The sequence below is a fragment of the Triplophysa dalaica genome, chromosome 19, assembly GCF_015846415.1.
Source record: "Triplophysa dalaica isolate WHDGS20190420 chromosome 19, ASM1584641v1, whole genome shotgun sequence".
Lineage (NCBI taxonomy): Eukaryota > Metazoa > Chordata > Actinopteri > Cypriniformes > Nemacheilidae > Triplophysa > Triplophysa dalaica.
In genome coordinates, this window is record NC_079560.1 from 17,382,864 (window position 1) to 17,401,497 (window position 18,634).

The 18,634-nt window shown below is 39.0% G+C and overlaps 1 protein-coding gene across 1 annotated transcript in view; it reads right to left on the reverse strand.

The window, feature by feature from the left end:
• Positions 1-3,887: 3,887 nt before the first annotated feature.
• The window catches only part of aff4 (AF4/FMR2 family, member 4), a 28,616-nt gene continuing 13,869 nt past the window's right edge, over positions 3,888-18,634 (reverse strand). The window contains exons 5-21 of the mRNA XM_056731350.1: positions 16,855-16,899; positions 16,582-16,663; positions 16,283-16,321; positions 16,117-16,183; positions 14,906-14,995; positions 14,316-14,463; positions 13,035-13,880; positions 12,590-12,666; positions 11,789-11,978; positions 11,133-11,218; positions 10,517-10,580; positions 9,835-9,971; positions 9,657-9,728; positions 8,790-8,883; positions 8,638-8,681; positions 8,264-8,481; positions 3,888-6,786 (exon numbers count right to left, since the gene is read on the reverse strand). Of these exons, the coding sequence (XP_056587328.1) occupies positions 6,659-6,786; positions 8,264-8,481; positions 8,638-8,681; positions 8,790-8,883; positions 9,657-9,728; positions 9,835-9,971; positions 10,517-10,580; positions 11,133-11,218; positions 11,789-11,978; positions 12,590-12,666; positions 13,035-13,880; positions 14,316-14,463; positions 14,906-14,995; positions 16,117-16,183; positions 16,283-16,321; positions 16,582-16,663; positions 16,855-16,899 (2,427 nt within the window). The 3' untranslated portion in view covers positions 3,888-6,658. The remainder of the gene's footprint in view (positions 6,787-8,263; positions 8,482-8,637; positions 8,682-8,789; positions 8,884-9,656; positions 9,729-9,834; positions 9,972-10,516; positions 10,581-11,132; positions 11,219-11,788; positions 11,979-12,589; positions 12,667-13,034; positions 13,881-14,315; positions 14,464-14,905; positions 14,996-16,116; positions 16,184-16,282; positions 16,322-16,581; positions 16,664-16,854; positions 16,900-18,634) is intronic.

An 18,634-nucleotide genomic window follows, 5' to 3' on the forward strand; every position in this document is an offset into this window, starting at 1 on the left:
TCTGCTTGAACTGCTTTCAGTAATGCTATGCATGACCAAACTATGTGAGATTTAAATGCCAAGAGATTTGTGATGATGATTAGAGAGTTCACACTTCTGTACGAGCCCAGAAAAATTATTTTTCTTTGCCCTGAACCAATATGGCATTGTCAGAAAACGTGTGTACAAGTAAAGTATCCAGGTACAGTGAGGAAAATAAGTATTTGAACACCCTGCTATTTTGCATGGAGGGGTCCATGAAATCACAATGTTTGATTTTTTAACTATTTATTTGTATGATACGGCTGCAAATAAGTATTTGAACACTGTCTATAAGCTAGAATTCTAAACCACTAAGACCTGTTAGTCTGCCTTTAAAATGTCCACCTCCACTCCATTTATTATCCTAAATTAGATGCATCTGTTTGAGGTCGTTAGCTGCATAAAGTCACCTGTCCACCCCATTCAATCAGTAAGAATCCAACTCCTAACATGGCCAAGACCAAAGAGCTGTCCAAAGACACTAGAGAAAAAATTGTATACCTCCACAAGGCTGGAAAGGCCTACGGGGAAGTTGCCAAGCAGCTTGGTGAAAAAAGGTCCACTGTTGGAGCAATCATTAGAAAATTGAAGAAGCTTAACATGACTATCAATCTCCCTCGGACTGGGGCTCCATGCAAGATCTCACCTCGTGGGGTCTCAATGATCCTAAGAAAGGTGAGAAATCAGCCCAGAACTACACGGGAGGAGCTGGTCAATGACCTGAAAAGAGCTGGGACCACCATTTCCAAGGTTACTGTTGTGAATACACTAAGACGTCATGGTTTGAAATCATGCATGGCACGGAAGGTTCCCCTGCTTAAACCAGCACATGTCCAGGCACGTCTTAAGTTTGCCAATTACTATTTGGATGATCCAGAGGAGTCATGGGAAAAAGTCATGTGGTCAGATGAGACCAAAATAGAACTTTTTGGTCATAATTCCACTAAACGTGTTTGGAGGTAGAAGAATGATGAGTACCATCCCAAGAACACCATCCATTCTGTGAAGCATGGGGGTGGTAGCATCATGCTTTGGAGGTGTTTTTCTGCACATGGGACAGGGCGACTGCACTGTATTACGGAGAGGATGACCGGGCCACGTTTTGCGAGATTTTGGGGAACAACCTCCTTCCCTCAGTCAGAGCATTGAAGATGGGTCGAGGCTGGGTCTTCCAACATGACAATGACCCGAAGCACACAGCCAGGATAACCAAGGAGTGGCTCTGTAAGAAGCATATCAAGGTTGTGGTGTGGCCTAGCCAGTCTCCAGACCTAAACCCAATAGAGAATCTTTGGAGGGAGCTCAAACGCCGTGTTTTTCAACGACAGGCTAGAAACCTGACTGATCTAGAGAAGATCTGTGTGGAGGAGTGGGCCAAAATCCCTCCTGCAGTGTCTGCAAACCTGGTGAAAAACTACAGGAAACGTTTGACCTCTGTAATTGCAAACAAAGTGTACTGTAGCAAATATTAACATTGATTTTCTCAGGTGTTCAAATACTTATTTGCAGCTGTATCATACAAATAAATAGTTTAAAAAAATCATACATTGTGATTTATGGATTTTTTTTATTATGTCTCTCACAGTGGACATGCACCTACAGTTGTGTTCAAAATTATTCAACCCCCACTGAAATTGATTGTTTTGGTCGGTTTGACATTGATTATGATCATTCAGTCATCCTGCTTACAATTAAATCAAAGAGGCACGTGTAGGTCAGACAAATATAACATAACATTTATAATGAAATAACCACAAATGTCTTTTCTGAGCTCACATCATTATCAGTTTTATTCAACCCCCAAGTGACATTCAATCTTAGTACTTAGTACAACATCCTTTTACAGTTAGAACAGCTTTTAAACGTGAAGCATAGCTTGACACAAGTGTCTTGCAGCGATCTACGGGTCTCTTCGCCCATTCATCATGGGCAAAAGCCTCCAGTTCAGTCACATTCTTAGGCTTGCGCACTGCAACTGCTTTTCTTTAAGTCCCACCAGAGGTTCTCAATCGGATTTAAGTCTGGTGACTGCGATGGCCACTTTAAAATGTTCCAGCCTTTAATCTGCAACCATGCTCTAGTGGACTTGGAGGTATGCTTGGGATCATTGTCCTGTTGAAAGGTCCAACGTCTTCCAAGCCTCAGGTTTGTGACGGACTGCATCACATTGTCATCCAAAATATCTCCTGGTACTGAAGAGAATTCATGGTACCTTGCACACGCTAAAGCTTCCTAGTACCTGCAGAAGCAAAACAGCCCCAAAGCATGATTGACCCCCCGCCATGCTTCACAGTAGGCAAGGTGTTCTTTTCTTCATGGGCCTTGTTCTTCCTCCTCCAAACATAGCGTTGATCCATGGGCCCAAACAGTTCTAATTTTGTTTCATCAGTCCACAGAACACTATCCCAAAACTTCTGTGGTTTGTCCACATGACTTTTGGCATACTGCTTTCGACTCTTCTTATTCTTTGGGGACAGCAAGGGGGTGCGCCTGGGAGTTCTGGCATGGAGGCCTTCATTACGCAGTGTGCGCCGTATTGTCTGAGCAGAAACTTCAATACCCACATCTGACAAATCTTTTCTCAGTTCCTCAGCAGTCACACGGGGACTTTTCTCCACTCTACGCTTCAGGTAGCGCACAGCAGTCGAGGTCAGCATCTTCTTTCTGCCACGACCAGGTAGCGTTTCAACAGTGTCCTTTGCCTTGAATTTGCGAATGATGCTTCCTATGGTGTCTCTTGGTATGTTTAACATCTTTGCAATCTTCTTATAGCCATTGCCCTTCCTGTGAAGAGTAATCACCTGTTCTCTTGTCTTCCTGGACCATTCTCTTGACCTCACCATGTTTGTAACCACACCAGTAAATGTCTAGAAGGAGCTGAGTATCACAGTCATTTTAAAGCTGCCTAATTGGTGCTTATTAGGCTTTATTGCTGCTCCCTGATATCCACAGGTGTTTTCAATACCTGATTGAAAACACTTCATTGAACCTCTGTTCTTCAGAGTGGTAGTCTTTAAGGGGTTGAATAATTATGTCAATGAAGAATTCACAAAATAAACATTTACTACTGTATTACAAAACTAATTGATGTCATTTTAGTTGCATATGGTTCTTTAAGAAGTCCTTGTAGGATTTCATTCTGAATACAATTACAAATGTACACTAAATTCCCTAAAACCATTTACAGCATTGGGGGTTGAATGATTTTGAACACAACTGTACAATGACAATTTCAGACCCCTCCATGATTTCTAAGTGGGAGAACATGCAAAATAGCAGGGTGTTCAAATACTTATTTTCCTCACTGTACAATTTCCAGACATATTGTAAAAATGGAAAAACAAAGACAATGACTACCCATTCATAAATAATTTCTTAATATTTGATCTGTTTTTAGAATCAATTAAAATATTTAAATGTTATTCAAATATATTTTTACAAATATTCATTGCGAAAGTATTGTTCAAATGTGCGCGATCTAATATCTTTTAACATACACATACATATATTGTCCTAATATACATTTGATTTGTTCTGCAGTTTTGTCTTAAAACAATATAAATTGATTTATACATTGGTTTGTTCAGTTAATAATTTTATAACGTATTTTACCTTATCACTTTACAGTTTTCCTCTAAAAAGACAAATTTACTGCTGTGAAACAAAAACATGATTATTTATAACACTAAGTATGAAGTGACAGGAGACCAGACATTAAAACAAAGAAACATTAAATGGCCATATAAATTTGGCCCTTTTTGACTATTAACCAAAAGAGGCCCATTTTAGCTAACTTCTAACATATTAAACAAACATCAAACCCCACAACCTGTTTCAACGCAGTGCAAAACCAAGAGACAACGTCATCGTAATCATATATATTTTATTCTCGATACAGCAAAATACAAAGATGGTTCAACAGACTCAGAAAATCCATTAGTAATACTCACTTCACAAAAAGTGTTTAAATTACAAGTTATTACAAGTTTGGATAATCGAGGCTCATAAGAGTACCTTTAAATCATAGCTCATATTGCATCCATAATACGAATATATATACGTAGATTTCTTTCTTTGTCAATCTCCTCTCAATACTTTTAAAACTAGATTGATCAGAACTATACTGTCTTTGCCAATGATTGTTTTGAAATCATTATAAAATGAGTACTACGTTGATATCCAGACCTGCTCAGCGTTATGAAACGCCTCTCTCGGGAGGTCTCATGAATTAAGTTTAGAGAGCTTTTTTAAGTTGTATTCGGAAGATCTTCCATACAGTCATCCTATTTCAACAAAACACGATCAGCTGAATGAGACATCTTGTTCACATAGCACAAAAAACTAAATCAGTACAATGATGACAGCTTGCGAAGAAAACAAATGTACTGACATTACAAACATACAGTGTTCTGTTGAAAGTGTCAATGACTAAAAAAAAAGGGTGGTGGGGACTTACAGTAATGAAAATGTGCATATAATATATTCACATTCTATTTACAATTAATACAAATGTTAAACCAATGTAAAAATTTACCCTAAAAGAGACTCAATATGTACATTTGTACAGCTTAGTATTTAAATAGAAACATGCGAGTGTTATTTTTCAAATGGACAAAAGAAAAGCATCTTACCCTGGATAAAGTTATATCATCAAGAAAATGAAACAATTTTAATTAATAAATCTAATCTTTTAAAAGCACGACCATGAAGTCTAGTAGAAAAGATAAAAACATTAAAAACGGATGAAAAAAAAACAACATACAGGACTTGTCACGACAAATTCATGTGTCAAGAAGCATAAAGGCCATGGGAATATCTGAACAAACCCTATTCATACACAATTACATTAAATCATTATTCCAGTACATAAAATCACATTAGTGCTTGAATTAATTTACATAAAAGCACAGGTAACAAATCCCTGCCCCGTAAGATACTTATTTGACTCCTGTTATCAATCGAAATCAATTCTGAAATATTCTGCAAGGAAGAGGCTACTACAATTCCATGCCCACTGGCGATAAATCTAGGTCCTCTAGATGCGAGACATTATTATTTCATCTGATGAAATCGTAAGAGTCCTTGTTTTAAGCTACTGCACAGACAAACTCAAGAAGACTTTAAGAAACATCTGCATAGACGAAAAATCAGTTCATCCCTACAGACAAAACAGGGAGCCAATGAGAGGACAGATTCTAGTGCAAGAGACGACATTATTCCAGCATTTCATACATTGTGGTTCGATCGTAACCGTATTTCTCTTGATCCTCTTTCTGTTATATTGTATAATTGTTCGCAGGTTTCAATCCGATATTCTGCAACAGTAGACGTACATGGAGCAATGCGTATGGGTCGTGAGAGAGTCTGCGCTAAAATCCCGTAATGTAATATGTACATATATAAACCACGATTATCGACAGAACGCATTATAAATATATCCTTACGTGACTTATTTCTTTAAAAGAACTGCAACACACAGGTGACTATGACACTATAAAGGCAACCTCAAGACTCACATTAAATATTTAAATATGATATTTTCATATACAATAGAATACGTCTCTCATCTGGTATTGCAACCCTGTATCCATGCCAAGTGAAATGCAACGAAGCGAACTGCAGTTACCTAAATAAAATCTCTATTAGGCCGAGCGAGTCAGCCACTGTTATAAAATACTCCTGCGTTTAATACCAGAAAATCTATGCGAGTGCTACATTTCGTTTAAAAACTCATGGCCTGGGCAACTGTGGTACTGACGTATAGAAAATTCAACAGGGTGTAACAACGATTTAACTGCCTGTTGGCTTCTGGTAAAAACATGATGATGAGAAAAAAGATGTGTATGTGCCAGGTGAAAAAAAAAATGGAAACACGTTAGGAATAATAATGCTTTGATATGGTGCTTTACAGCCTATTGGTCTCGTATGAAACAAGACGGAATTACCATCAAGGAAAAAAACATTTGATCGTTCAGCATAGCCAATATGACTTGATGATATCAATTATGCTTTTCATTTCATATTTCATGTAAAACCCTTTGGCAATCCACACCTCCGCCCAGGGCCATACGTCCCTGCAAAATGCCTCAACTCCCGCCTGTGTCAAACTTTTCGAGATGTGCATTTCATGATACTGTATCTCTTAGTTTCCTGTATATCAAATACAAGGCACGATAAAATAACGATAAAAGGAGACAACCTCATTCTTAAAGCACCTTTGGTTAAAGGGAGGTACTTTGGTTTAAATAAAAAACTATAAACTTCCAAATCATTATTTTGTTTGCGTACAGCTAGAAAATGAAGATAGAAAAAGAATCAGGGGAAGAGAAAGACCAAAATAAACCACAGGCAAAGTAAGAAGTGAGAAAGATGGCTTTTCTGTCAAACAACAAGCCAACGATATGAAGCAGAAAATGCAGTGTGTGAATGTTCCGCTGACCACTCTCCTCTTGTGAAAATTCATAGGGTCTGTCCCGGAGGAGTGGGCGCTGAGTGTTTTTAGGTTTGGCAAGCTGGTGTATAAATGAACACAGTGTCACAGAGATTTCTGAGGCAGATAAAGTGTGTGAGTGTTTTGCGTAGGCATAGAGAGGGCTACGGATAAGCACGTGGCCAGAGAGGGCGCTCAGAGAACGCTCTACTGTATGAGCTTGGCGTCGAGTCGCAGCCAGTGCAGGCCCTGCCGAGTGAACCGGACCAGTTCAGTCATACTGCTGGTGTTGAAGATGAGCGGGCTCATAACCTTATCCAGTTCAGCAAAAAACTCTGAGGAAAAAAACAACAAGATGGTAAGTCGGTCACAAAATACATGCCTATAGCTATTTAGCAGGTGTTCTTATTTAGATCTGTGAAGTACAAATACAAACGGGAAAAGAAAAAGCTAAACATCAATATGACATCACAGATATAAATAACTAGATGCCACATTAACATCTGTTTCTATGGGGTGCTGGGTATGTAGTCTGCCATATTGGAACGGTGCGAGCCGGTCTGTGTTGCCAAGTCTGCAGCTTAACTGTGGAACTAGATACCTTTGTAACTGTTGCTCCGGTTTGTTTTATCCAAAGGTTAGGAGTGGAAGGATTTTGTATCCATCAATTTTAAGATGATTTTATTTATGAATGTTAAGTTCTGTTGAAGTGTGTGTGCCCTGCGATGGGTTGGCACTCCATCCAGGGTGTATCCTGCCTTGATGCCCGATGACTCCTGAGATAGGCGCAGGCTCCCCGTGACCCGAGTTCGGATAAGCGGTAGAAAATGGATGGATGGATGGATGGATGGATGGAAGTTCTGTTGACTATGGACATTAGGCTCGAGATGAATGATTTTGATTCACAAATCTGGCAACCCTCTCAATCCAGTTCGTCAACACTCATGTGCAAGCTGAATGTGTATGTTTATGAAAACATATCATTTGTTGTTGTGTAAACTCAAACAATATATTTGCTACACTAACAGATGACAACAAGGAAAGGGTATCCTATTTTTCGGGAAATAAATGCACAGCCATGGCTGCCTGGTGTTGCGGTACTCTAGCAAACTGAGTGATGTCAGTGGACCATGCCAAGATGGTGGACGCATCTATGTGCCTGGAGCACTTGAATGAGGCATCTAGTCATTTATATCTACGTGCAGAAAGACATCTTTACCTCAAATTAAAGGGGGCTTCAAAACTGTTTTACTCAGAATATCAATCAAAAAAATCATCTAAATAGACATTTGCCACTAAGCAATAGCTTAAATCAAGCCAAAAACATTAAGAGCATTAAAGGGATCTATCCCCCAAAAAATAAAATGCGCAGGACAATATACTTATCTTTTTTGTTCTGCTGAACACAAAAGAAGACATTTCGAAGAAAGTAGGACAGCAAACAGTTCTGGGGCACTTTTGACTACCATTGTATTTTCCTACTATGGTAGTCAATGGTAGGCAAAATATGCCTGATAATAAGCATTCTTCCAAATATCTTTCACTGTGTTCATTAGAACAAAGAAATTTATATAGAGTTGGAACAACTCAGAGGTGTGTAAATGATGACAGAATTTATCCCTTTAAAAACATGCCCTGTTAAAATACTTGTTCTAAAAAGGGGCCTTACACCAAAATACCATAACATATTTACTATATCAACACATCTGATTTTGGTGTCAACATCATAGGTACAGGACTACGTATTTCCTGCTTCTCTTCCGAAACCGAAAAGTTAAAAAAAGCAACACAACAGCTGTCTATTTACTGCACCTTTCTGCTCTTTGGCGAGCTGCTCGGCCTGATCCCACACCTCTGTGGCGAAGAGGAAGTTGGAGGTGACCTGAACGTAGCTGGCTGCCATCTGGTGGATGCGCTGAGGGATGGTGACCGAGGAACTTGCGCTCTGACTGGAGACGCTGGAAGAGTAGCTGCTGGCGTTGCCCGGAGAGAGCTTAGGAGACACCGGTGATGGCATTCCAGCCGTTTTACTACAGAAGAGAGAACACAAAGATGTTAGAGGATATCTCTACAATCAACAGCTAATCTCAACAACAAATGATAAGAGCAATTTTCTGTTCTTTTTGAAAGAGAATCAAAACATGTGGTTTGGTTATTGTATACACCTGTGTAGAGTGGCTACTTACTTTGCAACTCCAGGAGATTGTGCTTGGGTATTACTCAACGAATTCTGAAAAACAACACACTATTTTATCATATGGTAAAACCTAACTTCATGTTTTTCATATTGCACATCGTGAGAGCAGTTGGAATGAGAAAGATGAGCAAATAGTGTTACCTTCAAGTGTTCAGTAAGAGTCTTGGAGTATTTTAGTGCACTTTCTTTCCGTAGTTTGAACAGCCTCAGATAAAGTAAAGCCTGACATCTCAGACTGCAGGAGACACAGATAGATATATCAATTACATTTGGTACTGGTCAAACAAATGAACCTACTCGGCATGTGTTATTTCCAATACCTAACAATATTATTTCTAATCAAATTAGTTTTCAAAATTGCTTTTATGTCAGGTTTCACAATTGTTATTTTATTCATATTTGAACCTTAATAGTTTTACACCTGCTCTTTGTGTCATGGCTTCTGAATACAGTAACACTAAGAGCACGTTTACAAAACATGATAAAAATGGAAAAAAATTCCTTTGCGTTTTTAAACTTCTCCCGTACAGACTTCAATACTGTCAAGACTATATGTATTTTGTTTTACGTATGTAAATAATGCGTCACAGAGACAATAATATTGTCAGGTCCCCAAAACCAAGTTGTTGTGTAAATAAATAGCCTATATGCATCAAATGTTTATAGTGTTTATAGTTTATAGTGTTATAGTGGAAAACAGTGTTGTGTAAACACTACATTTCTGAGCTTCATCCTAGGTACAATTATTTACTTCATAAATTGTTTACATTTAAATGACCGTATTTAAAAAAACTACATATGCTGGTTTGGTATGTTTTGATGCTGGTTTGCTGGTCATGTGCTGGTCCTTAGCTGGTTCAAGCTGGTCAAACCAGAATCAAAACATACCTTAACCCAGCATATGCTGGTTTTTTCAACTTGGCGAATCACTGAAAAAAATATTTATCACACAAAGATGTCAATGCAAGCATTTTACATCAACGTTTAGAATGCGTTTGAGGTACGCACCACAGTACTGCTAGTCTTTTATCCGCAGAGGTAGCATCTGGAGCCATGTAGCTCTTTAGCTTCATAGTGTACCTACACAACACAAATAAACACACGCGTCTCATATCGTTCTGCTACAGTCATAATACATGCTCATTTTACCACGGGAAGACTGATGAAATTTGTTTAAAGATCTTACTTGATGAGCTCCACTGTCTCAGCATACATGGGGAAGGGAGACTTTGCCTCCTGGGCACTTTTCTCCAGGGCGTTTCCACATTCAATAAAAGACACCACGGCATCAAGATAGTACACAGCCTTCTCGAACCTGTCCATCTGTGGAGAAAGATGGAGTGTTGATGTGTGAAGGCTCAGTATATTATGTGATGTACATTGCAATAAAAGCAAAAACTTATTTGCATTTAAATATTTGGCAGATGCTTATAGTGCAACTCGATGCATTTAATCTGTACATTTTTGTCAGTGTTTCCCTGGAAATGGAACCCGTGACCTTTGTGGTGCCAAGACATTGATCTGCCACATAAACACATGTGAATGTTTCACTACAGGAATGTTATAAACAAGTGCTAGTAATCTATTCTGTTTTAAATAATTGCATTTGCTTGTGTCTGACTAGAGACGGGGGTAAACATCGAAGAACAACAAGAACTATTACTAAGAAAACTGTGTTGGAACATTAACATGTCAATCAATGTGACTATCTTTCGGAGGGTGGATGTTTAAATTATGTTGACTCGTGACTTTTTCAGTCTGAAAAAGTCTCAATAGACAACTAACAGAAAAGGTCAGAGGTCCCAGAAATATCACACTGATTATCTGGCATCGATGTTGAGGACAGCAGATACTAAACAAACCCTCACCAGAGCATCTGCATTGTGTTTCAGTTTCTTTGCTTCTTGAAGGTAATGATCAGCAGAATGAACCCTGAAATGAACACAAGCAAGTGACTGTTATTATACACACAGAATGACTGTTATTATATACAAAACAATCTCTCTGTTATGACTTCAAAAATGAACACAATGACATGTTAAAACAGCATCTAAACCAGGCAACGCAGAAAATTTCTCATATCAGCACATTTAGAAGCTTACTGAAAAAGCAAAGCAAAACAACATACGTACAACCCCGGTACCGACTGTCCCACCCACCCCCGGCCTGCGAAAGACCGTGACATGGTTTCCAAACGTTTCTGCATTCGCCCGTTCCCTCAGCTTAATAAAAAAAATGCACGTGTATTGCACTAACCATGAGGAGGTTTATACAGTAACAACACAACAATGGTAAGAGACAATTGTGCTGATCAACCATATGGGGGAACCCGTGAGCAAAAGTTCTAAAGTGTTGCTTGAAGATTTACTGGTAATAAAAATAGTAACAAAACACCAAATAAAATGTCTTGTCATTCGTCACGGAGCCGCTGTTTAGAAAACATTTCAAAAGGAATTCACAGAGTAAACGTCAAAGTCTTAGTACCTGTCCTCAAACAGGAGTTTGGATCTAGACTTTGATCCATCGGTGAGAGCTAGTGCTGTGGAAGGATTCTCCATTGTGCTTTTCTCCTGAAAAACAAACAAGAAAAGAACATATAAAAAGAAGGAACAGCATGTCATTCACAAGTTTACATGCTCACATTTAAGGCAATAAGGAGCGGTGTGCTGTGTAACATTCTTTATAAAGTTGTGGTGGATTATCTTTTCATGAAAATAGTGATATATTCATTCTAGAAAATCTTTAAAAAATTGTCATGAAATAAATATAAATCATAGCCATACAAACAGGTGCCGGTCATAGTTTTATCATAATACCAGTTTTGTACTTCCTTTGAAATCACTCAATGTTGTTTTCCAAATTGCAGAAACGTCATAAATTTATCTTCATATTTAAAATCGCCAAAAAGCCTTTTTTGTTCAGCTCTATGGATTAGACAGAGACATGAGGACAGTCAGAAATCTCCTCTAATATTCCACGTATATAATTTTACGCGTGAGGTGTAGACGGTCAACACTGCTGGCATACCGCAGAACAGTGTGTGAACTTTCTTTAGATAAAGAACTGAGACCCATGCAGAGAAAGTTCAAATAAAACCTGTGTGAGAAAAGGGTGCGGCAGATACACAAAATGAGACGCACCTTAGCATCCCTGCGTGTGGGTTTGTCTTCGCCTTTGCGCCGTTTGGAGCTGCTTTTACTGCCATCTTTGCTGTTGGGTACAGTGGTGGAGGACTGGCTCAGCGTCCGCTTGTGACTCGGCTTGGGCGTCGGCTGCAGCGTGATGGAGGGAGAGGGAGCCGATTCTTTCTCTTGAGGACGCTTAGATGACCTGGTGAAAATAAGAAGGAACATTATTTAACACAGCCGACCCATGGTCTGTTTTTGTACGAGAAAAAAACCAGACAATGGACCTTTTTCATGTTGCCGGGTTTTTCAGCAGCAAAAGTCGTCATAGTTGGGTAAACTTCTATAGCGGTAAATAGAAGACTACCACAAATATATTTTTGTATTCTCATTTGCTCAAAAAAAAAAAAAAAAAACTCAACGATAGTGTTTTCCCTACTTTCAACAAAATAAATAAATAAGAGAGTCTGATGACGGCAGTCAAAGAGAGAATGATGTCAAATGAACCTGACTTCCATAGACACTTTTTAGAAACACCCTTGCGTTAACTATGTTATGTAAATGATACAAAGTATAGTGTTATAAACGTAAATATATTTTTTAAAAGATGAAAATATAAAAAAAATTGGAAGATGAACGCATCATCACAGGCTTGTGAAAAAGGTCCATTCCGACAGCATAAAAAAGTAAGGCCTAAATAACCCTAAAAGGAAAACTCCAGGTTTTGGAAGGAAGCTTAAATACAAAGCTAATGTAGCGAATACCTTGATCGTTTAACTTTCACAAATATTAGGGATGTAGTCAAAACAAACTTACTCTTTACTGCTTGATTTATATAACTTCCCCTCCAGCTTGGACTTCTTACAGTCTGGCTTGACGCCATCATCATCATTCTGAAGGAACAAAACAAAACACTGAATATTTAACCTAAAGGGTACTATTTGTGGGAAAGACACCAAATAAATGATAATCTTCCCATCAATGAAAAGTCTACACTTATGTTGCTTGATTATAATCGTGATTAAATCGACATAATGGTGTCAAAACCTACAGAGATACCTTTGCTAAAGCATCATTCTAACTTAAACGAAAGCTCATTAGTGACATTACAAAATGCTTTACGTAGACTCTCACCAGATTTTGGATCAAATCTATCATAATAGTAATCATTATTCATTTGTTAGATTAATATAGCGCTTTTCTGGACACTCAAAATGCTTTACATGGAAGGGGGAATCTCCTCAACCATCATGACACCCACCTTGTGTTTCCTTTTGGGCTTGCTCGCCCCCTTTTCTCCTGGCTGCTTCTGGAAGTACTTTCCCTCCGCTGGAGAGTCCCGCTCCACTTTCACCTCTGTGTCCTTGAAAAGCCTCCCGGGCACTCTGGAAAGCAGGTTGAGCTCTATCTGAACCAGGAGTCTGGGCGGTAGCCTCTCTTCTGGGTCGCTCAGTGGTGAAAGCATGGGTGAGAACAGCACAGACGGGTTTTCCACGTATTGCTCTCTCGGCGTCTGCGAAGAAGAAGGCACGCTTTCGTTGCCCTCAGAGTCCGAAGACGACGAGTCCGATTCGACAAACTCACGGGACTTCTGCTGCGTCTTGCCAGGCACTTTGCTTTTGCGTTTGTCCGGCGCAGGGCGAGGGGAAGAGGTTTTGGGCTCCTTTTTGATGTTGGGTTTGCGGGGCCCCTTATTGGCCGCACGGGCCCTGTGCGAAGGGATCTCTGGCGACGGTTCGGTCTCCACTTTCAGCCCGCCCTTGGGCTCTTCCACCACAGGTGGCTTCTCAGAGTTCTTGGGCTGCTTTTTGCCCACCACCCGCCGTCCGACCTGACTTCCACCCTCTCTCTGGGCAGGGGACTTCTTACGGCCTTGGCCGCCCTCTGAGCCCTTAGGGTTTAGTCGCAGGTCTCGTCCGGTGGTGGGGGTCGGGTCTTTGGAACCCGGGCCGCTATAGATCCTGCTCGAGCCGGTCTCCCGTCCCTCTTTTTTGGGCTTGGTTGGTGTTGTGCTGGTGTTCTCCACCGGAGATGCAGGGGATAACTTGTTATCTGGTTTCTTGATCCAGTTGACCAGCTGCCAATTTTTTGCTGTGGGCTGTTCACGCTGTGCGAAACACACATGAAAATAAATTAAATATACACATTTCTATATCACATATTAACATATACAATTTGTGTATGAGATAATAAACACTTACTGTAAAGCAATATGAATATATAACCTAAAATGAATATTTAATCTAATCTACTTTTTATTATGCTATACCTTGTTTTATTATTATGATAAAAATGTCTTAAGTTGTAAGTGTAGATTTTAGCATTTTAGTCCTTGTTAATGGAGAAAAGTAATGTTTTTTACAGTGTAAGCAAAATCCTCATGTTAGCATTATATTGGTAAAATATTTTGCAACTTGATTCAAGTTTCAATTCTGATATTTATTTTAGTTTTAAGCATAAATGTACATCGTTTTGATGGTTTTTTGTTAATCACGTGATGAGCTCATTTGCATGTGCGTGAGAAGCTGTGCAGGTGAGTCACCTCAGGTGAGGCGGGGCGAGGCGGTTCGTTGGTCTCGCTGTCTGTAGAACTGCTCTCGCTCTCGCTGTCAGAACCGGAGCTGCTCTCCGAGCCGCTGTGACTGCTGGTGTCTTCTCGCTCGGCAGCCTCGCTGTTATTACTGTTGTTACTGCGATTTCACACACACACACACAAATCGGTTAAACATCATCTCCTGATAAATCAACTAATTCATTCAATTCTCTTAAAGGCAAAATGTCTGCTAAATGTAAACTAAAGGTGCCCGCTTAAAGTGAAATTAAGTCTGTGGAGGCTTTTGCGATAGCCATCAGATTTGCATACAACCACTGGATGTCCTATTGAGCTGGCAATAAAACTCAAAGCAGGCTCGTGCAATGTCACGTGGATGCCCAAGAATGTACAACATGCAAAACTGGCACCCCTCTAGATTAGAGCTAAACGTCCTGTTTGATCATGCGAGAACGTTCTGTGACCTGCCAAAATCCCTGTGGGAATCATCATACAGAACACTGAACCATGATATCTGAATAGCAAATGTACACTTCAACCGAATGTGAAATGTGAGGCTTTAGCTCGGGAGGGTGTGTCACCTTGCTGAGGTGTTTCTGGAAGCGGCTTTTGCTGGATCTTCTCCGTCGCTGTCTTCACTGCTGCTGAGCTTCAGGTCTTCGTGCAGCGTGCTGACGTAAAACACAAGAGGACATCAATTCAACCGAAACTCTTGAGACACAATTTTAATTTTCTACAAAAGGTGCTATGCCAACTTATGATCAGATCAGCAATGAAATTGTCAAAACTTTCGGCTTGTTTAAAAAATAAAATGTATGAACTCATATTATGCCATTAACATACTGATCGACAGGTTAATGGTATTTAATACCGGGCATTAGGGGTGTAACGGTTCAAATTACTCACGGTTTGGTTTGTGTCGCGGTTTTAGAGTCACGGTTTCGGTTCGGTTCGGTTTGTGCCATGTTCAGGGAGGAGGGACTAAAGACAAATAAAAATAAGAACAAATAATCAAGCTACAAGTTACAGCACCAATAAAACAACAGAGCAAAGTAGAAGATAAAATAAGATACTGTATAGATACATTTTAAGGGATAAATGAATTAAAGTAATCAAATAAACATAACATTGCATACGTACAGATTAAATAAAGATGAATCATTATTGAAGTTACAGAAGCTATTGAGTCAGCAGGAATATGTCGGAATGCAACAGATCCAGTACACTGATACTGTACACATGCGTTGTTTTTCGTCCGTTCCCTTAAGACATAACCTACTATGTTTGTTATGATACTCGACAAGAGGGGCTTGTTGACCTACTTTGTGTGTGAATTTGTCCGTATAAGCACACGACTTCAAAGACAACTCAATATTTGCGCCATGTCTGAGACTCCACTTTCCTTCCTTGTATCTTCTCACAGCGTGCAAGTGAGTTTTCTTGTGCATCATCTTGCACATAAATGTTGAAATTGACAAGGCTTGAATGATTTTAGTTTAAACAGCAACATGTGCTGTTCAGGTCTCCCCTGCACTCACGTGCTCACAATACCCGGGTGTTGTATTTGATTTGTTGTAGGTATGTGTATACATCGACAAAGATACATTAGCTGAACTTTGTCAGTCTGTTTTATGCATTATAATTTTTAACGAACCATATTATAAATGCGTAATCATATTTAAGATGAGATTTTTTACAGAGAACCGTTACACCCCTACTGTGCCTATATTGTTAAAATAGATCAAACAGCATAAACAGAATTAGCTGTAGGCCTTCTCGACACAAGACTCACTTGGACTGTTCACCGTCGCCTGGCTTCGATGTGTGACCGGTGGATGAGCTCTTCCCTGAGATTTTCTCTGGAAAAAAAATAAAGTATTTAGTCATCAAGTGACTCATTAGGAAATAAGGAAGTGACATCACAATAAGAAATTTCCAAAGGATTCTTTAAAACTTACTGGGAGCCCCAAAAGACAGGTGTTGGGCCATCCTACAATAAAGAGAGAAATCTATTACAACTAAAAAGTGTATGTGCATGTACATCTGTACTATATAATCTTTCTTAAGGGCAACTGTATACAGTATTTACACACACAGTTTCAAAGCAAATGCCAAAGACAATGTATTTGGAAACTTTCTGAGTATTGCTAAGTTAAGCAAGACTAAATGTGACTATAATATACTTGAGTACATTTTTACATCATTTTGGCAGATAGTCTGTTGTGACTGTAAACCTTATGATGTCTGACCTTGGAGGTGGAAAAGGGAAACTTTGAAGGTTCTGTCTTGCAGGGGGTGTGAATGGCTGTTAGTGGAGGAGGCCAGACCTGAGTCATTTCCTGATGGGGAAACATGTACATCAATGAGCTTTGGTCTCGTTAAAATGAGCAAAGCCAAGTAAACTTTTTAAGATATTTTAGAATTATGAAACTCGGGATAGTACAGTTCTTTGATTATCATAAGAACCAGCTCTACTGATCTAGACTTTTAGGAGATGGTGAAAGGGACAGTTTACCCAAAATGAGCTCACCTTCAAAATCTCATCCACACAGCTTGCATCTCCTCCCATTGAACCCTGAAAGAGAGTATAAAAGAATGAACATTGTTACTCTATTGCAATATGCAGATCTTTTTACATGCAAGAATGGAATGAAGCAAGCTCTGATGGACAGACCTCTCGTTCGCCTTGGAATTATAAGGTTCTGCATTCTGAGCAGTTTTAAGATAATGAGCTTCAAAGTTTTTGCATTCCATTTGATGCTGTAGTAGATAAAACCTGTTTGTTCTCTAAAAAATCCCCAAATGTACACAACATAAAGAAAAAAAAAACATCACGCTACGTGAATACGTTTTCACAGAATGAGAATGTGAAAAATTATATGGTGACAAAAATGTGTAGTTAATCTATATAATTCAAGGCGACGCTCTTCTGTGCTTTAACAGGGTTTACACACTATAAACTAAAGAAAATTATTTTGGTGAAACCCCATGTACACTTTTAGTATCGGTTTCATAGACAAGGCTTAGCCCAAGCCAGGAGTATGCCTTAGTTAATTTAGGTTTCTTTCATTAAAATGCCTTATAAAACAACATAACTGATGTGCATCTTGAGGAAAAACAATAGCACCGGCATATTTTAAGATTCGTCAGGGCAAGTTATTTTCAGTTAAAGGTACAGTTTGTAGAAATCGCTGCTAGAGGGGGCAGGATCAAAACAACAACAATCGCATAGCTTGATGACACTGTGTAGAAGCATGGAATGATGGTGTATGTTGTCTTCAACTCCACCGCTGATGATACCGCTGATACATCAATCAGACGGGAACGAGAAATCATGTTAGCAGAAGAGGTAGAGTAATAAAGTTTTATAAATGTTGCATTTGATGAAATCATTTTATATCATTAGAATGAATTAGACCAGAGTAATGTAAGGTTTAAAACTAAATCGTTAGTCATAGATGTTACAGTAATTGTCTAATTCGATGGTGTGATAACACAAAGCAGTTTTAAGTGTTCAAATCAATCATAGTAAAAGTTATTTCGAACGTACCCACATAATGCAGTAATAATGCTATACGGACCGACAGTACAAACTACTTCCGCATCTGTCTACGACAGTGTCACACGGTTGCTACGTCAGTAAAGGTGGTAACAAAGGGTAACACAAATATGAAGCCATTGACAGGCGACTAAACGGCCCCGGTCCACTGTTTAGAATGGCGATTTTCTCACGATTAAAAATGAATTGGAAACATTTGAGATATTGTAAGTACTCAGCTGAAAATTATATATAACACTGGCCTAGTGGTTTTTGGATATTTTACTGCACCTTTAAATTGAGACAGCTCAAATCCATTTCAGTCTGGGACTAGACTTAAGTCTTGTCTGTGAAACCAGGATATAATCATTTTATTCTGGTTTGAATTAGCTTTTATTTAAATATTTCAGGTGTCATGTTCATTTTAGTGTAATAACTAACTAAAAGCATGTGCTTTTGTCATTGTATTAATTTTTATATCGCTATTTGGGTTTCAGTTTTGTTTTTTCCGTTTTTATTTATTAAATTGATAGTTGATAGTTCACTCAAAAATGACAGTTCTGTCATCATTTACTCACCCTCTTTTCATTTCAAACCTTTATGACTTTCTATCTTCCGCAGCACACAAAAGAGGATATTTTGAAGAATGTTGTTAACTGGCCCCCATTCACTTCTATTGTATGGACACAAAACCAATGCAAGTGAATGGGGGCCAGTTAACAACATTCTTAAATTTAATTAATAATTAAGTAATATTTAAGTAATAAAAGAA